Raw genomic sequence first — 27,688 nt, forward strand, 5'->3', positions numbered from 1 at the left:
GTCTACCTGAGATTTGGATCTCCTTCATTTTGGGGCAGGTTCCCTAAAGTGAACTGGAAAAACGTATGGACGGAGTGGATATAGAATAACTGCATCAAGGTGGGCCATTGGTAATGGTCCCACAATCTTGGGTGAGGCTGGGGCGTACCTAATCCGCTCCAAAGTTCGCATGGTGTTACCCTATATCTCTATCAGCCTGACTTGTATATTGACTTCAACCTCGTGGGTTACACCTTGATTAACGGGTTTGATGAAAGATAAACTCCATGGTGGACCCTACATATCCTATTCCCATTGTTCCCTATGGTGTGACCATTATGAGTTGTGTATGGAGCTGATTTTTAAACAAAGCCCAAGAATCGAGAATAAAATCTGATGCACGGAGTGGATTTTACATACATGGTGGGCCTCACAAACTTGGGTGTTGCAATCGCTGTCTAATATACGTGAAGCATTTCGTATGGTCCCACTTGAATTTTGTATCTACCTTATTTTTGGGCTTTTACACTAAGTCGATCAGTAGTAACTTATGGACGGAGTAGATGTTAACACGGACATCTCGGTGGGCCCCACACAGCTTTGGGACATAGACAAGGGGTTACACGAAACTGGTGTGCGAAGAAACGGGCCCACCTGGCTGCGACCCAAAACGAGGGATGTAGGCAGGAACCTGACCGTGGGCCCCACCACGATGTATGCATCGTATATCCTCGCCGTCCATACATTTTGTCAGCTTATTTTACAAGATGGTCCCAAAAATAAAGCAGATAAAAATATCAGGTGGACCACACCAGAGGTCAGTCTTTCCCTCGTGGGGCCCACCTCTATGCGGTCAAAATCGGGCCTTTCTTTCTCCGCAAGTAATCAGGCCCGTAAACGACAAACTCTCTATCACCATATCACACTCATTCATGCGTATCGCACCCTTCTCGTAAAGGCGCCACCTCTCTCTCTCTCTCTCTCTCTCTCTCACTCTCTATTCCTCTGTATTTCACAGCACCCTTTGTCTTCTCCTTCCCTTCTCTCCCTTGCGCACCACGTTAGCCTGCACCCTCCGAGAAAGCCGCCTCCTTTGCCTTTGACTCTCTCTCCTCTTATATACATAGTTTCCATCTTCACTCCAATATTCAAATCCAAGGCCACCCATCTCAGAGAAAACCCACATCAATGGCTACTTTCAATGCTCGAAACGATGGCATATTCATGCTCTTCTCACACCCATCTCCCTACATGCATAAAGCCCTTACTTTTCTCCAAAATCCCATCTTTCTACATGGCTTTTCAGCCTTCACCCATTTTGCTTTCATTCTTCTTCTATCTATGACATGGGTCATTAAGGGATGTAACATGGGTGGCCATGGACATTCAAAAGAGAGGTTGAAAGACGGTAGCTTTTTATTTTACAAACCCGCCCTTTTCTCTTCTTTGGGTCTGTCTCTGTTTCATCTCGTTCTTTGCATTCTCAACTACTTTGTTTGGTATCAATATGGTTGGTGTGATGAAAATCTCTCCACCCAATTGGATTTGGCTCTTAGAACTCTTGCTTGGTTCATGATCTCAGCCTACTTGCATTTCAAGTTCCGCAGTTCAGAAGAGGAGAAATTCCCAATTGTTCTGAAGATTTGGTGGTTCTTCTACTTCTTCATGTGTTGTTCTTTCATCGTTCTGGACCTGGTTTACTATCAGAAACCCGGAATTCTGCCCACACATATGTGGGTTTTGGATTTTGGGTCGGTTCTGGTTGGTTTGTTCCTTTGTTACGCTGGATTATTCGGAAAGAAGAACAGAGAAGAAGAGGCGCACCTTCTTGAAGAGCCTCTTTTGAATGAAAATAGCGTCGGTGGGTCTCGCAAGAAGAGTAAGAAGGATAATGTAACTCCATATGCAAATGCTAGTCTGTTTAGTCTTCTTACTTTCTCTTGGATGAGTCCGTTGCTTAAAGTCGGTTATAAGAAGACATTAGACATCGATGATGTTCCTCAGCTTGCTGATGACGATAGCGTTAATGGGGTCTTCCCTGTTTTCAAAAATAAGCTAGAAGAAGATAGTAGTAATGGAGTAGGAACACTAAAATTGGTGAAAGCGTTGTTTTTCACTGTTTGGAAAGAAGTGCTGTGGACAGCTTTGTTCGCGCTTGTATACACAGTGTCTTCTTATGTGGGTCCCTACCTTATCGATGCCTTTGTTCAATACCTCAATGGCCATAGTGAATTCGCGAATGAAGGGTATGTTTTGGTTTCCACATTCTTCATTGCGAAGATTATTGAATGCCTTTCGCAGCGGCGTTGGTTCTTTAAGCTGCAGCAGGCTGGAATCCGGGCCCGAGCAGCTTTGGTTGCAATGATTTATAAGAAGGGCCTGTCACTGTCAAGCCAGTCAAGGCAGGGCCATACCAGTGGAGAGATCATAAATTTCATGAGCGTCGATGCTGAGAGGGTGGGGGATTTCAGTTGGTATATGCATGAGCTATGGATAGTTCCTGTGCAAGTTATACTGGCTTTGCTGATCTTGTACAAGAATCTTGGGCTGGCTTCAATTGCGGCTTTTGTTGCAACTGTGGTTGTTATGTTGATGAATGTCCCGTTGGGGAAGTTACAAGAGAATTACCAGGGCAAGTTGATGAAATCTAAAGACGTACGGATGAAGGCGACGTCTGAGATCCTTCGGAACATGAGGATCCTCAAGCTCCAAGGGTGGGAGATGAAGTTCTTGTCCAAGATAGTTGAGCTAAGGAAAGATGAAACAAGCTGGTTGAAGAAATATGTGTACACCTCAGCCATGACCACATTTGTTTTCTGGGGTGCACCCACATTCGTGTCTGTGATCACGTTTGGAGCTTGTATGCTTATGGGGATACCGCTAGAATCGGGAAAGATTCTATCTGCTCTTGCGACATTCAGGATATTGCAGGAGCCCATTTATAATCTCCCCGATACGATTTCCATGGTTGCGCAGACAAAGGTTTCTCTTGATAGAATTTCGTCGTTCCTTCGCCTTGAAGACCTTCAGCCCGATGTTGTAGAGAGGCTTCCGGAAGGTAGTTCTGATGTTGCAGTTGAAATAAGCAATGGGAATTTCTCTTGGGATCTCTCTTCTGCGAATCCTACTTTGAAAGATTTGAATTTCCGAGTTTTGCATGGGATGAGGGTGGCCGTTTGTGGAACAGTTGGGTCGGGAAAGTCGAGCTTGCTTTCTTGCATCTTAGGAGAAGTGCCGAAGATATCTGGGACCATTAAATTGTGTGGGACCAAGGCCTATGTTGCTCAATCACCTTGGATACAGAGCGGGAAAATCGAAGAAAATATATTGTTTGGTAAGGAAATGGATAGGGAGAAGTATGAGCACGTTCTTGAAGCGTGTTCTCTGAAGAAAGACTTGGAGATTCTATCATTTGGCGATCAGACTGTCATTGGCGAGCGAGGAATCAACTTGAGTGGTGGCCAGAAGCAAAGAATACAGATCGCACGTGCTCTATACCAGGATGCAGACATTTATCTGTTTGACGATCCTTTTAGTGCTGTTGATGCTCATACAGGAACCCATTTATTTAAGGTATGTCTTATTTTTTTCCTCTGGATTTTGTTATATTTTCACATGTTACATACCTGAAATTAACAATTAGTCCAATATATTTGAGAACAAACTCTTCTCATTTGTAGTAATATCAGGTGATTTTGTTTTATCACAGCTCACAAACGACATGGTAAGCTATTCAACTAGCTAGTAGTTGCGAACATTAGTTTAAAAAACTGAATATGGAGACCTCGATTTGGTTTATTGTGCACATGAATCGGGATGGCTTAAATATTGGTTGGGTTGCCTCAAAGATTCAGCTGGGTATTTAAATAAACACGCATTCCTCTATCCCTTTGAAAGGTTTTCAGGATAAACCCTGTTTTCCCCATTTAAAAACTGAGTTGGAAAAGTGTCCACGCCTCAAAATTCTGTTGAGTTGAGTTGACCAGACTGAGTTTTGACTTAAATCGTTGATTTTTGGAACTACAGTTGCAAATTTAAACCCCACCCAAAGGACTCCTACTTATTGTTTTGCTTCTTTGAGCATTTGGGTAATTTTCATTTTTGAAGAGCTTTAATACATGTATCCAACCTCTGAATGGCAGGAGTGTCTGCTCGGGATTTTAGGATCGAAGACGGTGATCTATGTTACCCATCAAGTAGAGTTTTTGCCTTCCGCTGACCTTATCCTGGTGAGCACTTCTCTGTTTCTTTACTTTGCATTAGTTCCACAACCCCGGATAAGTGCATCACCAATGCATAAGAAAAAAACCGTTCTCTGGCTTGGCAGGTAATGAGAGATGGGAGGATTACACAAGCCGGAAAATACAATGACATTCTCAATTCGGGAACAGATTTTATGGAACTTGTCGGTGCGCATAAGCAAGCCTTGTCAGCCCTTGATGCTGTGGAGACAGAGCCTGACTCACAAGCAAGTAATAGTGTGGAAGATGGTTCGTGTGATGCTGGAAGCAGAAAACAATCCCCACACAAGGACACAGAGAAGAGAGAGGATCAGAATGGTAAAATGGGTGAAATAATCGGGCAGAAGGGGCAGCTAGTTCAAGAAGAAGAAAGGGAGAAAGGCAAGGTTGGCCTATCAGTCTATTGGAAATACATTACAACGGCTTACGGAGGAGCTCTCGTACCATTCGTATTGCTGGCCCAGATTCTCTTTCAGGGTCTTCAGATTGGAAGCAATTACTGGATGGCTTGGGCGGCTCCTGTCTCAAAAGATACGAGAGCTCCAGTTGAAGGCTTGGTTCTCATTCTCGTCTATGTTGCTTTGGCCATTGGAAGCTCCATTTGTGTCTTTGTAAGATCGTTGATTCTCGTTACAGCTGGATATAAGACGGCGACTCAATTGTTCAATAAGATGCATATGTGTATATTCCGAGCTCCCATGTCATTCTTTGATTCCACTCCAAGCGGACGAATCCTCAATAGAGTAAGAGACCTATATACTTCTTTTCAGGATTCAAGCCATGAGACCGGACTTATTTGATATTTTGAGGCCACTATGGCTATGCATCTCTTTATGTAAGCTGCCTTTTTCTTTTACAGGCATCGACTGATCAAAGTGCAGTAGATACAAGCATTCCCTTTCAATTTGGGGGAACTGCCAATGCAATCATTCAGCTGCTGGGAATCATTGCTGTAATGTCTCAGGTTGCGTGGCAGGTTCTCATCGTTTTCATCCCTGTTATTGCAACCTGCATTTGGTATCAGGTAATGCCTGTAGCTGGGTCTTCTTCTCCTTGAATTTACAAAGAATTAAAGGACTAGATACAAAATGCAGACAGCTTCAGACATTTCTTTTTGTTCCCTAATTTTTAGTTTTTTAAAATATTTTTAATGTTTGCTAATCTTCTAAGATATATATGTACACAATCTGATCGTGGATCACTTCAATCCATAATAGAATGATGCTGTAGCATGATAAACTTCAGGTAACTTCCTCTGATTTTTCTTACGTTTGTCATTCCACAGCAATATTACATACCAACAGCACGAGAGTTAGCACGTCTTGTTGGAGTCTGCAAGGCTCCCAACATACAGCACTTTGCTGAATCTTTATCAGGATCGACGACAATCAGGAGTTTCGATCAGGAATCAAGATTCATGGATACGAACCTGTGTCTGATCGATGGGTATTCACGACCCAAGTTTCATACTGCTGGCGCAATGGAGTGGCTGTGCTTCCGCTTGGATATGTTATCATCCATCACATTCGCCTTTTGTTTGGTTTTCTTGATAACCATGCCAAAGGGTATAATAGATCCAGGTATAACTTCATTCAAGAAGAATGACATGATATGACATGATCCTCAACCTGAGGGTAGCATCCAGGATGCAGTGATCTAGCCTGTTGATCAGATGGGCCTTGCCTAAAACCTCCAGATTGGAAGATCCTAGCTGTTCAATCTTTAGCCTATTTTCATTTGGATATGGACCATTATGGTTTCTATTCCTAACAGTCTACCCATGGAAAGGTTAGGATTGTCCCATTGAAGAGAGTTGGACTGTTTCATTCACTGTGTGCTCATCATGCAAATGGTCTGGATCGTGGAAATGTGGGCCCCACTTGTATAAACTTAGAACCCGAGGATACTATACACACCCTCAGATTGAGTATCCTCTATCCATATATTTGTGGAATGACCTCTGACTTCTCATTGATGACAGGCATGTGGAAATGGAATCTTACTCTTTCTATCTTCTTTTTCAGGCATTGCGGGCTTAGCAGTAACGTACGGACTTAATTTAAACATGATCGCAGGTTGGGTTGTATGGAATCTGTGCAATCTTGAGAACAAAATCATATCTGTTGAGAGAATATTTCAATACATTAGCATTTCTAGTGAGCCCCTTCTTGTCATAGAAACTAATAGGCCAGACCCTAACTGGCCAGCAGAAGGAAAAGTTGATATTCATGATTTGCAGGTAATCTCAAGTCTCTTACTGTCAAAGCTTCTTTGTAATCGATGATACCACAAACTCCCATCTTTTAAGAAATCCGTCCTGTTGGATGCATTGAGACCACTACGGGATATGCATTTAGTTTTGAATTTTTTTTCTTAATAATTATTTTTTTTTTTTCCCAAAGATGATGGATCACCTACAATTGATTGTAGGCTAACTTAACCTACAACCATTGTTAGCATGCAAGGGATTATGGGTTGTGGGTGGTCGGTTCCTCTTTTTCTACATAGTTGCTTTTTTGTATCTTCTTATATAATCATACAATTTTCTTCCTTCTATTTTAATAATTCATAACATCTATTTGAAAATATTGGATACAGGTCCGTTATGCCCCACATATGCCTCTTGTTTTGAGAGGTCTTACATGCACTTTCCCAGCCGGGATGAAGACTGGTATCGTTGGGAGGACAGGCAGTGGAAAAACCACTCTCATACAGACACTCTTCCGCATTGTTGATCCAGTTGCGGGTAAGATTCTGATAGATGGCCTTGACATTTCTACTATAGGACTGCATGATCTGCGATCCAGATTGAGCATCATCCCGCAAGACCCGACTATGTTTGAAGGGACTGTGCGTAGTAACCTTGACCCTCTTGAAGAGTATACAGATGAACAGATTTGGGAGGTGTGTTTGTTTTACTATCTGCATTGCTAACGTATTTACAATATCTTTTCCATGGATTCCAAAGCACAACGATTTGCTGACGTGCAATTCTTTCCTATTTTAGGCTCTAGATCGGTGCCAGCTAGGGGACGAAGTACGGAGAAAGGAAGGAAAGCTTGACTCTGCAGGTTTAGTTTCTTTTTGTTTAGCTGATATTTACTTCATCTGCCTGCTAATTTTCAGAATATGATATATACGCACTAGGGTCTTTTTTCCTTCTTTTTTTTTTTGGAGGGGGGGAGGGTGTGCCTTTTGAAACCTATAGCAGTGATTGTATCTGCTATTTACAATGTATTACAGAGTCTAATGCCTGATGTGAATGGCAGTGGTTGAAAATGGAGAGAACTGGAGCATGGGTCAGAGGCAGCTGGTGTGTCTGGGACGGGTGATACTGAAGAAGAGCAAGGTCTTGGTACTCGACGAAGCAACCGCTTCAGTTGATACTGCGACTGACAACCTAATTCAGCAAACACTAAGGCAACAGTTCTTTGGCTGTACAGTCATCACGATTGCACATCGGATAACATCCGTTCTACATAGCGACATGGTCTTGCTTCTTGATAATGGTTGGCAACTTCCCAATCTTGCTTTCTTCTTCCATCTTTTTTATCCTTTTCAAAGCATTTGATTTATTATTATTATTATTATTTTTTTTTTCTTCTCTCTTTTACTGAACAGGCCTTATTGTGGAATACGACTCTCCCAAAAAACTGTTGGAAAACAAATCATCTTCATTCTCAAGACTTGTTGCCGAGTATACTGTAAGGTCAAACTCTAGTTTTGAAAACTTAGTGAATCTATGAATGGCTGGCAATACTTGGGCTGCCATTAGTTGATATACAACCTGATTGATTATGATGATAATGGGTGTGAGTCCGTGACATCTTCTCTTTTGCGCTGTAAGTACATCAGCAACATCTTTTGCTATTCAACTGAAGGTTTGAAATCCTGTTTTGTGTATCTACAATAACATTTACTAAATGATATCAATCCGACAAACCCGTGGTACCCAAAAGAATGTCCACAGATTGAATGGTCAGAGAACAGCCACTTGGTTCAATTTTTTACCATCGTATCATCAATAAGGTGGGCCATCATTTGGTTCTGATTGAGCTGCAGATTTGTTTATCTTATTCTATTCGCTAGGAGGTTGATAATGTTTCGAAAATGATATTGGATGCACACTGGGCCTGTCATATATATCTGATGTTTTTCTTATGCTTTTTTTTTTCCCCTGCAGATCTCATGAGTAGTCTCAACGACAGGTTGAGAATACATGGCAGGAGTGATTCACAAATGCTGTAGAAAATCTCACCCAGTTCTGTTTTTGTGTGATTCCGATAATACTGTAACCTGAGTTTTGGATGTCTAGGAACTAGGTGTGCTTAAATAAAGCAATACAATTTTTGAGTTATGTGTGATGGGCGCATCATTTCTTGGCTTTGCTAATGAGCTTATGACCTGTTTGGGTGTTTACATTTTTTAGGGCAGATAGGATTTGCTCTTTTCAATTTCCCATTGGGATATCTCAAGTCTGACTTAAAGCGATTTATATGGCAATGTGGAGATAAGCATGCTTTGCAATCCCCCCAGCGGCTTAGTGAGAAATTGACGAAAACCCAATTACATGCAAGAGATCTGTGACTGGCTTTGCAGGATCAGGCACAAACCTCTAGGAAATTGGTGACATTATTTTTGGAAATTAAGGGACAAACTTTTAGAGCCCATGTGCCAATTAAAAGATGAGTTCATCTCATTTTTTTAGTTAACAGAAATTATGTATTAGAGCTCATGGTTCTAATAAATTATTGGTTATCAATATTGTCTTTTATCCTTATTGTAACTTCCAGTATATAATTACTGTTAACTAAAATGAGATTAACTCATTTTTAAGCGGCACCAAATAGAGGTTTAAGAAATCAAAATCAATCAATTATTCGTATAAAAAATGCAATATTTCTTAATGTAAATAAATCCTAATATAATCCTAACCTTGTTTCATTTTTAATTCTAGCCATATTTTAATGAAACATAAAACTAACTAAATTATCTTCTAATCTGGCCACAATATTATATGACTCTAGTAAATTGACCTTAACTCAAAAGGCGCCGAAATCATATAATCTAGGCTTGTTGAAAAGGTAACTTAATGAGCTTTAAAATGGGACTAATTTTACGTAGTTTTGATATTTTTTGATAGCCTATTGTTTGGTAACTGAAAAGTAGGTTACAAGATAAGTTATAGTAGTAAGAGATTTGAATCCTATCTAGAAAACTAAAAACTAGGAGAAAATGTCTCCTATGGTCCATTTGGCCTGCATCATACAATTGTGTAAAATAGCTTTGCCTCTGGTGTTTGACAGTAAAACTATCTATATTTGGTCACAATCTCAAAAAATTAGACTAAACCAGAGAAAACAATGGAAACATGCCTATCTAAATTTGCATGGTGGGGCCACCTATTAGAGTTGTGCCTTGAAAATCAATCTAGATGTGATATTGATGTTCTTGACTATGGATCATGGCGATTGTAGCTCAACAGACGGGTTACAATGCCATGATTAATATGTGGAGTGCCTGGAATGTATAGGACGCATGGGTTAAAGGAGAGATTCATCTGCTTGTCATTAGAGGTCGATCCAATTCTCAGGCGAACCACACCATCGTAAAACAGGGGTGATTGAACGTTCACCATTAAAAAATTCCTAAGGCCCACTGTAATGCATTGTATTCCTAATGGGACTCCACACGTGTGTATAGGTACACCCATGTGTCAACATGTGATGCGTGTGCATGATCCAGGATGTACATAAGGTGGACCATCCTATCATCTGGTAGGCCACATTCTACAAAACAAATAGATGAAAAAAAAAAAAAACCCTTAGCCAAAACTTACTGGAGCAGTCCATGTGCCACGTGTATGGAGCCTAGTTGTCGGGCGGCTGTGGGGGGGTGGAAGTATCATGGGTCCAGAGAGCAAGAGAGGTCAAGATGGTCCCGAAAGCAATGGGTAGAAAACGCGTAAGAGCAAATCGTTTTCAACTTCCAATGAGATTGAGAAAAAGCATGCATGAAATAGATTTTGGCTGGCTTATCTTCTCTAAGCAAGTGTTTGAATGCACAAAATCATTCAATGACATGGATAATTATAATGATTATATTTTCTAATACTAATCACTGATAAATTAATAATTAAAAATAAAAATAAAAACTTTTGACTATCTTATATATAAATTCCCCGCTCCTTATTTAGCTGTTATCCAATAAAAAATAAAAAATCTGGCTGATTCAAACCTTAAGTAAGCCACTATGAAATATTATTACCAAGACCTCTAAATTCACATGGTATGGCTCATGAGGAGTGGATTAGGTATTTTTCAGGTATTACCCTGACCATGGAAGGCCCACCATGATGTATTTGTTGTATATATAACTATGTTTGTTCATCTATTTTTCCATCTCATTTTAGGGTGCAATCCCAAAACTTAAGGAGATCCAAATTTCAGGTGGACCATACTTTTGGAAACAGTGGTGAATCACCATTAAAAACTTTTTGTGGTCCACGAATGTTTTGGATCAAGCTGATCTTTGTATTCTCACCTCATCCATGTCTGGTTGACGTTATCAACAGGTTGGATGGAAAACAAACATTACAAAAACTTTATATGGATCCTAAAATGTTTCTAATGGTGGGGCATTCAATCACCACTTCTTCTTGTGGTGTGGTCGACATGAGATTTGGATTTGCTTAATTTTTGAGATGACATTCTAAAATGGATTAGAAAATAGATAGACAGTGTGGATATACAATACATGATCAATGTGAGCCCCACAGTAGGTAACAACTAATTGGCTCCCCTGAGTTGAATGGGATGGATGGCTTACAAACAACTCAGTAGGCCTCAAACAAAATTAATGGTGGGTGTTCCATCTCAACCCTTTTCTGATGGTATGGGTACATAAGTTTCGGGCAGTCATGCCTCTTGGCTTTAGATTACAAACAAGGTGGTTTAATTGGTAGATAGGGTGGGTTCCACCCATGGCAGTCATGCCTCTTGGCTTTATATTACAAACAAGGTGGTTTAATTGATAGATAGGTTGGGTTCCACCCACATTGCTTTATAGAAATGGTTCTTACTAGAGGTGTACAAGAGCCAATGTTCACACCCCAAGTATAAGGTTGTGATGTAGTAATAAATTTGGTAAGACCGAGGTCGAATTCAAAGGGACTGAAACCTGCATGTAATCTGAAATTAACCAGAACTAGAACTAGAAGAAGATGAAATCTAAATCGATTGAATATGAGGGAATAATGGTGAAATCTTAAACTATAACTTGTAAAATTTAAAAGTGGAAAACTAGGGTGCCAAGAATCCACTTGTAGCAATTGAGAAGCTACCTTGCATAATTCAAGGACACAACTGGAATCGAAGTCCTATCTTATCCAGTTGATAAGAAGAGAATTGTCAGATTTTTGAACTTCTCATGGATCTAATCATCAATAAATAAGAATAGTGAAGATTTGGAAGTGATTCCGTCACCTAACCATGCCCAGGAGACGATGATAAACAACAACAATTTACCAATCTCACAGCCAATTATAAGTGAATTGTGAAAGTTAGGAAGGATTTTGTCACCCTACCATGCCCAAGGGACGATGACGAACAACAGGTCTTACTAATTTCACAATCTCAATAATGGAAAATACACTTAAAGCTATCGCAGATCCATTGTAATTTAAGTTACAACAAACTATTAAAAACTAAAAGTATACTTTCATAATCAAACTAAAATCCACGAGAACCTATAAAACATGAATTAAAGTAAAGTAACCATCCTAAGCATACTACAAGCTTCACCTCTTACCCCTAACTAAGAGGTTTAGCCAATCATAGGCATGACCAAACTAAAAACTCTGAGGAAAAAAACATAAATTAACAGCAATTGAGAAAGGATAGAAAAAAACTCTTGAAGCACTGCCCTCCTCTCTTTCTTTCTTTCCCATCTCCATGTATACAAGAATCTCGCCTCCACGGCTGCCCAAAAACTGATGGCACCTCCTCTCTCTTTATTTTCCTTTTATAAGCATAAAGGTCGGTGACTTTGTTTACGCAGCAGAGATTCCTGGAAAGTTCTTTACGCATCTGTGATGATTGGTGAGCCCATAATCAATGCTGGAAAGAAAATCCACTTCATCCAGTGGATTCATGTCAGAATTTCGGTCAGATATGGATTGATTTGGCTCGGATTTGGTGTGGCCCATGTAACTTTTCGCTACACCATTCGTCTTCCATTTAGACAGTTGAAAATTGATCTTCACTACTTCCTGCAATTCCATCATCTAGGCTTGGATGAGAGGGAGTGTGGGCTTCTGATGGACGGTTCAGATCAAACCGATGAAGCACGGTGGTGGCCCACAAGATTCGTCCACAGGCTCTGTTTGTGAAACTGAGCCTGCGCATTCGCCCTGTGGTGGTCGATGGACCCATGATTGATGTTGGTAAGGAAATCCATTCCGTACATTAGAATCTACTCGAAAAAACATTTGGGTATGGTGATTTTTGGATTGAATTTGGTGTAGCCCACGAGATCTTCTACTCGGTCGTCCATCCTGCGTTTAACGACTGGGAACGTGTGGACGCTTGCATGGTGGCAAAAAGACACCATGGCTATAGTCATGCCCCACCCCTTGACACTTTGGACAGTCCCGATCTGTCGTATGGACCCTGATGGTGGCCCACAACACGTGCCAGCGGGACCCACGTCCGCTCGCTGGACTTCCTACGCGAGAGAGGAAGAGGGACGGGTCAGCGTCCGCTGACCCGTCTCCCTATTTGGGTGCACAGCGTGATGTTTATGATCAATCCACACCGTCCATCTGCTTCTCCATCTCATTTTAAGCGTTGAAACCAAACTTGAAGCATATCCATACATCAGGTGGGCCCCAAATCAGGATTTTAGGGTCTGATCTGTCCACTGGGTCACTTCCAGAGGGATCTGATGGCTGAAAATTGACGTGTACGGTTAATTTATGGTCCTCAGGACAGATATAAAGTTTTGAGTCAAATAGATGGTGGGAACCCTATAATCTTGCACTCTTGACAATTTTCGGGCCCATTTAACGTGAGTGGCTTGATTTTCCCAGATCTTTGACATATAAATTCATCGATCTTGGTCTCCTGGAGTCCTTCGCTTGCCTTGGTGATGTGTAAGTGTTAAATTCATACTTTTAGTACCCTTTTCCAGTCCAGGCTCCTAAAGTCACATTGCATCACAAACATGATTAAAATAGGGCATTAAACGGTATCATGTTCGTAAAATTCGGTAATAACTAGGGTCTAATATGTAATATTTGACCCTCAACACAACTCCCAACTAGCATTTTGCTAGTCCCGAATAAAGTATGCGAAAAATAAATTGAGAATTACAGGATAATATCTATGAAACCGAGTGTTATTTCGAAAAACGATCTAGATACGAGAAATATAAGAATCATGAATATTGGGCATTCTTTCTTCTGGACTCAAGTGCATGGCAAACCTCATAATTAAGTTCTAAGCATTAATCCATCAATTAGAAAAATTCTAAATATTGAGTTCCACGGGTGTTTAGTGAAATCTCGGCTTAATGTAATCATTCGTAACCAACAAGAGCATTTAGGACACCCAAAACCTAAACTAAAACTTGCCTTATAGATCATCTTTTTATTCTACCAACCTTTGATTTTTCCATTAAAAATAAAGCTAAAGAGGGGAATCAAATCTTCACTTATAGGGAGCAAACCTATGGTAAAGACCATTCGCCCAACTCCTTCCAAATGTCAACCTTGGGGAATCAAACCTTCACCTATAGGGAGCAAACCTATGGTGAAGCCCATTCGCCCAACTCTTTCAATTCTTCTTTATAAGCTGATGGTAAAATTTCTCTGGCTGGTTCCTTTCATGCTTAGTGATTACCAAGTTAATTCTTCAATATCAAATTGAAACCTCAATGTGTAAGCGGGATGTGACATGTGAAATCATGATTTAATCAATGTTTAAAACTTCTAATATTCATGGATTAATAATTCGAACGTAACTGTGAAATCTAACAGATAACTAAATCCAAGAGTCGTAAATTACCAACATTTCGTATCTTATACTTCTCAAATCACGACTATCCTTCAAAATTACTTCGAATTCACAAGAAAGTCCAGAAAATTTTTAAAAATTTTCACAATTTTTTCTCAAGACTAAGAAAATACTGATTAGGTGACCTAATCACCCACTCTTAACCTAAAATCTACATTTCTTCAATGTAAAAGAAATATGCACGCAATGCACATGGACAACGAAAGTGAAAGAGGAGTAATGGAAAGATAGTACCTGGATAAAAGAATCAAGAGGCTTTTCAAAGATATTAGCGTGAGTGCGAGTTGGTACAAGAGTAAAACCAACGAAAGCAACCTATCCTAAAACAACTTAGAAAGCAAACTAACTTAGAACAACATAAAGCAAACTACCCTATTCCTATGAAAGCAGGAAAAAAACTACTCAATCATGTTGCAAAGTTCCTCTTCCAGCCAATATCTGAATAAATTTCTAAATAGGTTTCTCAATAAGATCATCCAAAAGCCCTTTTTGCAATAGGCTTGGATGCCTTGAAGCATGAAGTTTCAGAGGAATTTATGGACCTTATCAAAAATTTGTCGTTGATTCGCCTGAGGTATCCAAAGTATATATAATTCACTTGTGACAGAAAAAGTTTCAAAGTTAGTATCTCATGGTGAATCAGAGACTACAAGTAAATAAAACTCAAAAAACTTCTCAGAAAGTGATGTAGTCTCGACACATTCCAAAGTTTCAGACTTCGGTTCAATTTTCAGCCCCGCCTCCCTTAATGGTAAACAGTCAGGATCTGTGAAAAAAGGGGCTTCAGAGTAAGGGTTCTCTCGGTTAGAAACGACTACCGAGATATTCTCTTGCGAGGCATCCACTATTTCTTTAATCATAGGATCATTTGAATATGGAAAGTGTGTCAAGCAATCGTCTAAAGAGTCGGAAAATTTGGCTGAGAGTGACTTATTTTCCACATCGACATCTGTAAGAAAATTCTCAAGGACTCCATTGTCCTTAGAAGGAGATGAAGATATGCTCTCTTGCTCTTACCCTGCACAGATAACTTGAGGATCAATTAGTGACGCATTGATGTGAGAACTCTGTTCATCGGTACCACCCAGTAAAAGCATTGTATTGTCAAGAATTGACAACTCAACTAGTGGCCTTAACTGAATGGTTTCAATTCCTAAAGTCATATCGGGTGACTCGTCCATCTCCCAAATTATATCATCATTCAATTTAAGGGAGTGGTCTAAACATGCATCACAAAGGTTTGAAGGTTTAAGTGGAAGCGGTTCATTCTTCACGTTTAAATTGGTCATGTTAGATTGGTGGAGTAAATCACTATAGTTAACAACCTCCTGAACCTCTTGATCATTGTTATGTGCCAAACTTGAGATTGAATCCTAATACTCATCATCGTCCAATTTAGTGCAGTATACACTTGGGATGGGATCACATTCCTCACATTCTGTTCCTAGGTTTGGTTGAGGTTCGAATAAACTAACATCTACCTCATCATTGAAATCCTGTGTGTCATGTGAGTGCAGTATGTCACTATCATTATATTTGAAAGACACCCACGTCTCTTGACCATTCCTTTGGACCGTCATCGAGATCGACTCCTCAAGAAATTGAACCATATGATCATTAATTGACTCCAACTCTTCATTCGTAATTTTAGTTTCTTCCACAAGCGAGTTAAGATCACTTTCCTCGCATTATGTTTCTAGATTGAGTTGTACCTGGGACGAACGAGCCTCCAATGTCTGATCAATGTGCAATGCGAGTGCTTTTATTGTTTTTCTAAGGCTCGAAAAATCATTTATGTCACCCTGAAGTGTCTCCTCTTGGATCGTTTCTGATTGAGTTTCAAAGGTAGAAGACCCAAGAAGATGTTCACTAGGGTGTATTGCTGGTTCATCTTCCCAACATTGATGTTTCCACTGATTATAGTCATACGGATCATAGGTGGGAGAATCTGATGGTTGATAATGCATATTATCACCCATAATATAATCACGCATTGTTTTCTTCTTATCTGATGGGTGATAATAGTCTTCACTCCCATAATTATAATAACCCCAACACTCACGTACTGTTTTGTTAATCCGTGGGGTGTAATTGTTCTCCTGCATATGATCACGTAAGGGCTTCTTAACCAGTGGAGCATTATATTGCAGTCGGTTCTCGATGATGGTTTTAGAAAAGTTTTGAGACATAGGTTGATTTCTATCATAATCATCATCCCAATATATATTATTCTTCTCAGCAAACTGACATTCCACTCTTGCATATACATGGTGAAACCCTAACTTTGAATCTAATCCTAAAGGAAAAAGATTCTACAACAATATAGAAAGTAAGTAGAAGAGAAGTTAGAAAAAAGTTACCAGATTGGGGTTCCTACATTAAAATCCTGCAAAAGGAAATAAAAGAAATTAGTTTTTAAAAACAAAAGAAATCCTAGAATTGGAACGTTTCTAAAACAACTAGGAAAGTTCTAAACCTAAAATTGGAAAGTATGTTAGTTTCTAAAAACAGAAGAAATCCAGAATTAGAAAGTTATTAAAAATAGAAAAAAGGAAAGAAAACAAATCAGGAAAATTCCTAAAAATATAAAATCTAGAAATAAAAAGTTAGAAAAACTAGAAAATCAGAAAGAGATTACCAATTTAGAAAGTTTATGTTAGGGTGCTATAAAACAGAAAAAATTAAGTTAGTTTCTAGAAATCAAATAGAAAAACCTAAATATAGAAAAACCCTAATCTTAACCTAATTCTAAAACTACTTAATCTCAGAAGAACGTAATTGTCAATCCCCGGCAATGGCGTCAAAAACTTATTCACACCCCAAGTATAGGGTTATGATGTAGTAATAAACTCGGTAAGACTGAGGTTGAATCCACAGGGACTGAAACCTGTACGTAATCTGAAACTAACCAGAACTAGAACTAGAAGAAAATGAAATCTAAATCAATTGAATATGAAGGAATAATGGTGAAATCTTAAATTAAAACTTGTAAAATTTAAATGTGGGAAATTAGGGTGCCAAGGATCCACTTGTAGCAATTGAGAAGCTACCTTGCATAATTCAAGGACAACTGGAATCGGAGTCCTATCTTATCCAGTTAGTAAGAAGAGATTTGTCAGATCTCTGAACGTCTTATGGATCTAATCATCAATAAATAAGAATGGTGAAGATTTGGAAGGATTCCGTCACCTAACCATGCCTAGGAGACGATGGTAAACAATAACAATTTACCAATCTCACAGCCAATCAGAAGAGAATTGCGAAAGTTAAGAAGGATTCTGTCACCCTATCATGCCCAAATGACGATGGCAAACAACGGGTCTTACTAATTTCACAATCTCAATAATGGAAAACATACTTAAAGTTATCACAGATCCATTGTAATTTAAGTCATAACAAACCATTAAAAACTAAAAGGATACTTTCATAATCAAGCTAAAATCCACGAGAACCCATAAAACATGAATTAAAGCAAAACAACTATCCTAAGCACGATACAAGCTTCACCTTTTAGCCCTAGCTAAGAGGTTTAGCCAATCATAGGCATGACCAAACTAAAAACTCTTAGAAAAAAACTATAAGCTAATAGCAATTGAGAAAAGGATAGAAAAAAAACTCTTGAAGCACTGCCCTCCTCTCTTTCTTTCTTTCCCATCTCCACGTATACAAGAATCTCGCCTCCATGGCTGCCCAAAAACTGATGGCACCTTCTCTCTCTTTATTTTCCTTTTATAAGCATAAAGGGTCGGTGACTTTGTTTACGCGGCAGAGATTCTTGGAAAGCTCTTCATGCATCTGTGATGATTGATGAGCCCATAATCAATGCTAGAAAGAAAATCCACTCCGTCCAGTGGATTCATGTCAAAATTTCAGTTAGATATGGATTGATTTTGTTCGGATTTGGTGTGGCCCACGTAACTTTTTGTTGCACCATTCGTCTTCCTTTTAGATGGTTGAAAATTGATCTTCATTGCTTCCTGCAATTCCGTCATTTAGGCTTGGATGAGAGGGAGCATGGGCTTTTGATGAACGGTCCAGATCAGACCGATGAAGCACAGTGGTGGCCCACAAGATTCCTCCGCAGGCTCTGTTTGCGAAACAGAGCCAGCGCGAATGCGCAGTGGTGGTCGGTGGACCCATGATTGATGTTGGGCAGGAAATCCATTCCGTACATTAGAATCTACTCGAAAAAACATTTGGGTATGGTGGTTTTTGGATTGAATTCGGTGTAGCCCACAAGATCTTCTACTCGGTCATCCATCCTGCGTTTAACGGCTGAGAACGTGTGGACGCTTGCATGGTAGCAAAAAGACAATATGGCTATAATCACGCTCCACCCCTTGACACTTTGGATGGTCCTGATATGTCGTACGAGCCCTGATGGTGGCCCATAACATGTGCCAGCTGGACCCACGTCCGCTCGCTGGACTTCCTGCGCGAGAGAGGAAGAGGGTCCGCTGACCCGTCTCCCTATTTGGGTGCACGGCGTGATGTTTATGATAAATCCACACCATCTATCTTCTTCTCCATCTCATTTGAACGTTGGAACCAAACTTAAAGCATATCCATACATCAAGTGGGCCCCAAATCAGGATTTTAGGGTCTGATCTGTCCGTTGGGTCACTTCCAAAGGGATCCAATGACTGAAAATTGAAGTGTATGGTTAATTTATGGTCCTCATGCCAGATATATAGTTTCGAGAGATGAACAGATGGTGGGAAACCTAAACCTATGACTTGTACTCTGGATGATTTTTGGGCCCATTTCCTGTGAGTGGCTTGATTTTTTCGGATCTCTCTGGCATGTTTATCGTCCTCATGCCAGATATAAAGATTTGTCAACAGGCTCTGTTTGCGAAACAGAGCCTGCGCATTCGCGTTGTGGTGGTCTGTTGACCCATGATTGATGTTGGGCAGGAAATCCATTCCGTACATTTGAATCTACTTGAAAAAAACATTTAGGTATGGTGGTTTTTGGATTGAATTCAGTGTGGCCTGCAAGATCTTCTACTTGGTCGTCCATCTTGCGTTTAACGGCCGGGAACAGCTTGCATGGTGGCAAAAAGACAACATGACTATAGTCACGCTCCACCCTTTGACACTTTGGACGATCTCGATCTGTTGTACGAGCCCTGATGGTGGCCCACAACACGTGCCAGCGGGACCCACGTTCGCTTGCTGGACTTCCTGCACGAGAGAGGAAGAGGACGGGTCAGCGTCCGATAACCCGTCTCCTTGTTTGGGTGCATGGCATGATGTTTACAATAAATTCACACCATCTATCTGCTTCTCCATCTCATTTTAGGTGATGAAGCCAAACTTAAAGCATATCCATACATCAGGTGGGGCCCAATTCAGGATTTTAGGGTCTGATCTGTCTGTCGGGTCACTTCTAGAGGGATCCAATGGCTGAAAATTGACGTGTATTGTTAATTTATGGTCCTCAGGCCAAATATAAAGTTTCGAGTCGAAGAGATGGTGGGATCTTGCACTCTGGACGATTTTCAGGCCCTGAGTGGCTTGATTTTTCCGGATCTCTGGTGTGTGAATTCACCGATCTTGGTCACCTGGAGTCCTACCCTTGCCTTGGTGATTTGTGAGCGTTAAATTCATACTTTTAGTACCATTTTCCAGTTCAGGCTCCTAAAGTCACCTTGCATCACAAACATGATTAAAATAGGGCGTTAAATGTAATCATGCTCATAAAATCCGGTAGTAACTGGGGTCTAATATGCAATATTTGACCCTCAACAGTCGAACCGAGTCGAGCTAGGCATAGCTCGACTCGGCTCGGCCATGTGCTGACCCAGCTTGAACTCAACTCGGCTTGGTTTGGTCAGCAGCTCAAGCCGATTCGAGCCAAGATTGAGTCGAGTTTCCTTGTGCAACATTTTCATAAACACATGGACTGCACCTTTAAAATCTCACTGTACGTAAAATAACAGCAATGGTTTTACAGGTATTTCATCATATACCTTCTAAGCAACATAAAAATCAAGAAAAGAATGGGCATTTGTTTCATATACATACCTTCCTTGCCACCAACCACACTTTGTTGAGTCATTTCATCAAACATTTGGCGAGCAACATCAATATCAAAGCAACCAAGTCACCAAACTAGTTCGATTCGAGTTGGGTTCGATACGAGTCGAGTCAAGCTTAGGTAAGCTCGAACTTGCGATTCAAAATTTTTTTAAGTTCAAAAAATCAACTTTACTTGGCTCAAAACTCAGTTTTGAATCGAGTTAAATCAAGCCTTTTGAAGTGGAGTTGAGCGAGCTAACCAAGCTAACTCAGTTCGTGTACAACCCTAGTTCTTACTAACATGGTGGTAAATTTAGATAATAAGTGAAAATGTCATTTCTATCTAAACGTATGAAAATCTCATTTCTCATTAAATAATATTTATTTCAAATCTGTAATAAATGTGAATAAAATTTAATTATTAATGAAGTATATAGTTTTTTTTTTACAATTCAAACAGCAGAAAGCATCAAATCAAATCATTTGGAGATTGGATTTTGATAATTTCATTTTGACAAGGATGGTGAAGAAGGAAATTGCATTTTAATAATATCTACATTTTGAAATAAATAATTGAATTTGAATTTGAGAAAGCATCGAACCCACATTATCAACCGTGTTTCAGAATATAGTGTTATCTTATGGACCACACCAATATACATCAGGTAGCAATAAGGACCCCTTAGACAATATATAAATCAGTCACGGGGTGGCGACTTCCTGGCAAAAGACCGGACTCCAATTTTAGTCTTCACAAATAAAAACGGTTGTGACTCATCGTCTCAAATGCAGCTTGGTCAAGGAGCATCTGTGTAGGATATCCCCTTCTCGTAAACATAAAAGGAGAAAGATGCACAGATGGTAAAGGAGTTATATAAAGCCACCTGATCGGGGAAGCGGATTGGCTGGTGTACCACACACCAGCTATATAGCTGGTGCAGATAAGTCAGCAAGTTTTGTGGGTCCAATCATGAGGTATGTGTTATATCCAAACCGTCCATCCATTTGGCGAGTTCGTCTTAAAGCTTGAGCCGAAACATAAGACAAATATAAAGATCAATTGGACCACACTGCAAAAAGCAGTGGGGATTAAACGTCTACCATTGAAACCCTTTTGGGGGTCACAGAAGTTTCGGATCAATATGAAATTTGTTTTTCCTCTTCATCCATGTATTTTTGACCTTATTAATAGATTGGATGGAAAATAAACGTTATGGTGGGCCCTACTAATTTTTTAATGATGGAAATCATTATCCTCATTGCTATTTTTGGTGTGGTCCATTTAAGCTTTACACAATTCATTTTTTTTTTTTTTTTTTGTAATGCTCTAAAATGATCTCTAAAAATAGATGAACAATGTGGATATATATAATAAATACATCATTGTAGGGCCCATGTAATTTTGATCTCCATTAAACTGTTCACGAGCTCGAGAAGGGAAAAGCTTGCATTGTTAAGATATGACAATATTAAATTATAGATTTATAACTAGGTAAAATAGAAGTTACTCTAAAATAGTAAGAAATGGGAAATCAAAAACTATAATCTTAAGGACAAACTGATGAATGTCTAATGATGTTATTTTTAAGGCGTTATTAAAGGAAACTGTTGACAGGTTGTAGGCAAATATCTTCCAGAATACGATGAGCCAGTGTATGGTTTTGTATTCAACAAGCAGGAATGAATCACTGATAGAACTTTGTAAAAACAGTTTTTCTGATAAATGAAAAGAAAAAGAAAATTCTCAAATCCAAAGTGAGATTTTAAGATGAAATGAGTGCCGGAGTTTTTGGATGATCACGCCTCTTGGTTTTTAGATTGAAAAAGCTTTTCACTTGATAGGGTGGCTCTCATGGAAGTGCCATCCATATGGCTTTGGATTCATGAAAGTTAACCTACAAGAGAGACATTAGCCCAGTTCTTACCAACTAGGTGGTATATTCATATAACAAGTGAAAATCTCATTTTTATTCAAATGAGTGAAAATAGTATTTCTCATTATACAAAGTTCACCTCAAGTCAGTACAAATGTGAATAGGTCTAGATTATTAATGGAATGGAGTACATGGTTTTCTTTGTTATTCAAATAAGAGCAAATTTCAATAATTCCATTTTGACAAGAATTAATGGTGAAAAAGGAAATTGCATTTTGATAATTTCCACATTTTGAAATCAATAATTGCATTCCAATTTGAGAATGCATCGAAACCAACATTACTGAGCAGATTTCAGAATATAGTGTTATCTTATGGACCACACCAGCACGTCAGGTAGCTATAAAGACAGCCTTAGTCAACAAAGCAGTTAATGGCGACTTCATGGAAGAAGAATAGATTGCTATGTTAATCTTCCCAACAAAAAACAGTGGTGATTTGTCCTCTCACATGCAGCACGGTCATGCACAATGTTTTTAAGACTCGGTGATGATTATTTTCCATCCAACCTATTTATAAAATCACAGACTTGTACGAAAGGAAAACATAAATTTCAGATAGATCCAAAATTTCTGTGATTCCGGGAAGTTTTCAATGGTAAGCTTTCAGTTCCCACTACTTTCTGTACTGTGATATACATAAGCCTCGGTCTGCTTTCTTTTTGAGCTCATGCACTAAAATGATATGTCAAAATGAATAGATGTCATGAATAAAACATATACATCACAATGAGCCCCACAAATCCCCTGACACGACCATCCATCTCTAGCTAGCCCTCGTGGGATAGTACCCAATCCGCATGGGGACAATTTAAAGGAGTGTGCTCATATGGTACTTGTCCCACCACAACTTGCGATGGTACTGGGCTGCAATGGGGCCACGTCAACGGTTCATCTGATACACCACGCCTATTGTTTAGGCCATTATGACAAAAATCATCCCAATCCACATAGCCACATCGCAAGGAACACTTGAGAGAGTACACCCAAAACTTAGACTGGCTGGCTTGCCTTGGCCAAGCAAATGTTGAGATGCACAAAACCATTCGGCAAAGAATTATAATGATCATATTTTCTAATACTATCCACCAATGAATCAATAATAAAAAAGAATAAACAATTTTGACTACGTATAAACTTATTAGGGTTACTTTTTCTAACACAGGGAAATGACTTAACATTACCCACTCCCTCCATTAGGGCCTGTTTGGATGCCTGTAATTAAGTTGGGTAAGTGGGAAGTGACTTACAGGAGAGTCACTTATAGGTGGTGTTTAGGAGAGAAAATTCACCTATAAGTAACTTATAACCTATAAATCACTTACAAGCAAATCTACTAAAAAACTACTGGGGGATGGAGGTAAAAAGTCACTTCCCTATAAGTGACTTTCACCTGTAAGTTACTTACAACTTAAAATAACTTACATGCATCCAAATAGGCCCTCAGGTACAACATTCCTTATCTGGCTAGCTTTTACTTGCAAAATCATAATGACTTGGCACTCACGTAAGCCACTTAAAAAAAATTATTCCTAAAACCTATAAATTTACATAGTATGGTTCACTCAACTATTGGAATACTATGATTTTTAGGTAAACTTTTATGTTGATGAGGTCTATGAGTTGAATGGGATGGATGGCTTAGAAATAGCTGAGCAGGCTCCATACAAAAGTAATGGTCGGTGTTCCATCTCAACCTTTTTTAATGAAATGGGCATTGAAAGTTTTGGATGGTCATGTCTCTTATGCCTCTTGGGTTTTAGATTGAAAATGAGGTGGTTCACTTGATAGGTTGGCTCCCAAGGAAGTTTCACCCACATGGCTTTGGGTTCGTGACCTACAAGAGAGACATTAGCCTAGCTCTAATTACCAACAACAGTACATTTAGATTAAAATGCTCATCTCAAATATATAATAAATATAAATCTTGATTATTAATAGAATATAGGGTTTTCTTTACGATTCAAATAACAGCAAACATCAAATCAATTAATTTAAAGAATGTATTTTGTTAAGGTAATTGCATTTTGATAATTTCCACATTTTCAAAATCAATCATTGCAATTCAATTCGAGAATGCATCCAAACATGCATCATCGAGCAGATTTCAGAATATAGTGTTATCTAATTATAGACCACACCAGCATATGTCGGGTAGCTATAAGGACCGCATTACTTAGTCAATAAAGCAGTCACGCGAGTGGTGATGACTTCATGGAAGAAGACCCGACTTCTGTTTTAGTCCATGGTGACTCATCCTCTCACATACAGCTCGGTAGCTCGGTAATGTAGAAGGTTTTTAAGACTCGAACTCAGTCATGGTGTGATTTTATATGTTTGCTGAGTCATGGCCCACCTAAGTTTTTTATTGGCCTGATTTTATTTTATTTTACTTTATTTATCTAATGTGAACTTGAGGGATAGAACACGATGGACGGTGTGGATCAGAGGCATAGATGATGAGGACCTCACAGCAGCCCAGTACCACCACAGGTGCTCCATGAACGCACCTAAGATGATTTACACCCGTTTTAATATGAGAAATTTACGGCTGTGTACCCCACCTTTTATCTAGTGGTTTTTTGGAAACAAAACAAACCTTATTGGCGAACTTAGACCTGTACGTACGGACAGCGAATTTGAGGACGAAACTGTCCCTGCCTGGTCTATTAAGATTTAGCTACGGTTATAAACCGTAGCTATAGGAGATTGGAGGATTTTTAACGCAACCTCGCTGGACAGTTCTGGACTTCTACGTTAATATGGAAAGACCTATCCATGTCGAAGGATATATGGAAAAGCAGTGGCTGCGGTAATCGTACGGTTATAATCCGTAGCTATAGGATCCCACGACCCTAACTCACTGGCTTCTTCTTCTTTTTTCTGTTGTAATCCCCACGGCATTTTGTGGGTCCCATTATGAGGTATGTGTTACATCCAAACCGTCCATCTATTTTGATTCAAAAAAACCACTGGATACAAGGTGGGATCCACAGTCGTAAATTTCTCTTTTAATACTCAAATAAGAATAATTTCGTATGACCGCTGCCTTTTCATTTTTGGACCGAAAACCTCCTGATTAAATTATTTCCTAAAACCCGCTTACAGTTTTTGCCGTTAGCCATTAAACCGGCTGCTGTTAGTTATATATAGGAATGGTTTTTTTTTTTTTTTTTTCGTTTTGACGAAACTATACTAGTTTACCACACTTGCAATCTCCACTGGATTCGTTGCAGTGCCAAGCCTCACACCACCGTATGTGGGGCCCACATTAATATTTGTTAGAAATCCACCCCGTTCATTTGTTTTCCATCTCATTTAATGTCATTAGGAAAAAATAGTAGTAAGAACCAACTCAAAGTGGGCCTACGAATCGCCCCAAGATATTTGAATGGTGAACGTTCTTTACTGTTTCCTGTCATGTGGCTCACTGGAGCTTTGGATCTACCTCATTTTCTTGCCCATGCCTTCAAATAAGCTGAGTTAACAGATGTACGGATGGATTCGTCACAAAAAATCTTTTGCCCAGTGAATGTTTCAATAGTGGACGTTGAATCCCAATTTTTTGTTCGGTGGCCCACTTGATCTCTGTATCAACTTCAATTTTGGACATCAACCTTAAAATGATACGAAGAATCTGATAGACGGAGTGGATTTTTCAAAAACAACATAGTGAGCCCCACCTACTGCCGGTGGCTCTTGCCACACTTCCCTTCCTTGATAGTTAAAAGGACCGTTAGTCCTCGTGCACATAAAATCTATTTTAAAAACGAAAGTAGTGCTTGAAAAGAGAAGCAAACCTTTCAGAGATATAAGTACTAACTGTCGCTTGTAGTTGTCGCTTCAGCTGGCTGCTAGTAAAACATTTGTTAGAGTTGATTGTGGTGCAACTCTCATCGGGACCATACGTGGGGCCCACCTTGATGTTTGTGAGATATTCACCCTGTTTATAGTTTTTTGGCAGTTTATTTTAGGGCATGGGCCCAAAAATGAGATAGATCCAAGGCTCAAAGTAGGCCTGTGATGTAGAGCGGGTTGCAAATAGTTTCAAGACTAAGATAGATCAAAAAAGACTCAATCAATAACAGAGGTGGTCCAAACCACCGGACTTTAGAGCAGGCATATCTTACCATCCAAAATGAGTTATCAGGCGTAAAATATATGATTTTGGGGTGGGACGAGCTACTTTAGCCAACCAACACAGCATAGGCCGGGTTGCCCTCACACAGAATTTGTGAAATTCCATCATCTCGATGGTCGAATTCCATATTTAATTCCGTTTTTACTACAAATAGTAAGTTACTACAAATACAAATAGTAAGTTTTAGTTTGATTATAACTCTTCATCCATTGGGCTTCGGAGTTACACCCAACGTAAAAAAGTGCTTTGAATAATTAAGAGAACAGCTTGGTAAAGCCAAATAGGACACTTACAAATTTTATCCGAAAACCTTGCGCATGGCTATCTATAAATAATAAGTTTACTATTTATAGTAAGTTGCAAATTCTAGGAGTTTTAGTTGTAGTTTGCTTCTGATTTCTCTTTTATTACCTGATATTTCGAATTTATTAGAATTTTTTTTTATTTTCTTGCTTTCTTTTCCCGTGGATTCGAGAAATCTCTCTAAGGAGTCCAGAGACGCTCCAGGGATTTGAAGTAGTCATCCCGGCTGGCTTGAAGATATTTCAATGGCTACTACTGTCCTTTTACACTGTTTCTTGTAGTGTGGTCAACTCTACTGATACTTTTCTTTTTTTCCAGGATCATGCCCTAAAATGATATGGAAAATCAGATGAACAGGGTGGATTTATCACAAACATCATGTTGGGCCCGACGTGAGGTCTAGGTGAGACAGGTCATTGGACACTTAAGTAGAGGGGTGGTTGCACGCAATTCACGCTAACTGAACTTGTTCAGAGAGATTGTCGGACATTAAAGTATGGTGCCGGTTGCCTGACCGTATATGAACCCACCGTGTGAAAATCTAAGGATGGCCCCAAGATATTTTAATTCATTTTTTGTCCTGTGCAGTAAAATGATACGAAAAAACAGATGGACGGATCCGATAGCTACAGTTATCTAATCAAATTAAGATAAACTGGTTAGACGGTTTAATTTTAGACAGTGTATGTTGCATGTATGATGTCCTTGGTGGCCCACGGACGCGGATTAGATACTGACTGGTTCAGTAGCCAATCTAGCTACAGAAGTGACGCCACCAGTTTTTGTAGGCCCCACTATGATGTATGTGTTGTATCCACACCGTCCATTCATTTGGAGAGATCCTTTTAAGGCATGAATTAAAAATCGAAACAGATCCAAAGCTCAAGTGAACCCCACTATAAAAAACAGTGGAGATAGTGGTGCCTACCGTTAATTCATTCTTAGGCCCACCATATGTTTATTTGATGTAAAACTTGTCTATGAGTCAATATAGA

The 27,688-nt window shown here is 39.4% G+C and overlaps 1 protein-coding gene across 3 annotated transcripts in view; it reads left to right on the forward strand.

The window, feature by feature from the left end:
- Positions 1–974: 974 nt before the first annotated feature.
- Positions 975–27,688, forward strand: part of LOC131223207 (ABC transporter C family member 3-like) — a 50,724-nt gene continuing 24,010 nt past the window's right edge. Inside the window, exons 1-11 of one of the 3 annotated variants that reach the window (XM_058218525.1) lie at positions 976–3,552; positions 4,122–4,208; positions 4,307–4,963; positions 5,080–5,244; positions 5,506–5,800; positions 6,245–6,459; positions 6,819–7,124; positions 7,228–7,291; positions 7,490–7,729; positions 7,842–8,062; positions 8,404–8,595. In XM_058218525.1, coding sequence (XP_058074508.1) covers positions 1,168–3,552; positions 4,122–4,208; positions 4,307–4,963; positions 5,080–5,244; positions 5,506–5,800; positions 6,245–6,459; positions 6,819–7,124; positions 7,228–7,291; positions 7,490–7,729; positions 7,842–7,966 — 4,539 coding nt within the window. In that variant the 5' untranslated portion in view covers positions 976–1,167 and the 3' untranslated portion in view covers positions 7,967–8,062; positions 8,404–8,595. Of the gene's footprint in view, positions 3,553–4,121; positions 4,209–4,306; positions 4,964–5,079; positions 5,245–5,505; positions 5,801–6,244; positions 6,460–6,818; positions 7,125–7,227; positions 7,292–7,489; positions 7,730–7,841; positions 8,063–8,403; positions 8,596–27,688 lie in introns of those variants that run through there. The other 2 variants (XM_058218527.1, XM_058218526.1) reach the window with 2 other exon arrangements.

Source organism: Magnolia sinica, chromosome 13 (assembly GCF_029962835.1).
Source record: "Magnolia sinica isolate HGM2019 chromosome 13, MsV1, whole genome shotgun sequence".
Lineage (NCBI taxonomy): Eukaryota > Viridiplantae > Streptophyta > Magnoliopsida > Magnoliales > Magnoliaceae > Magnolia > Magnolia sinica.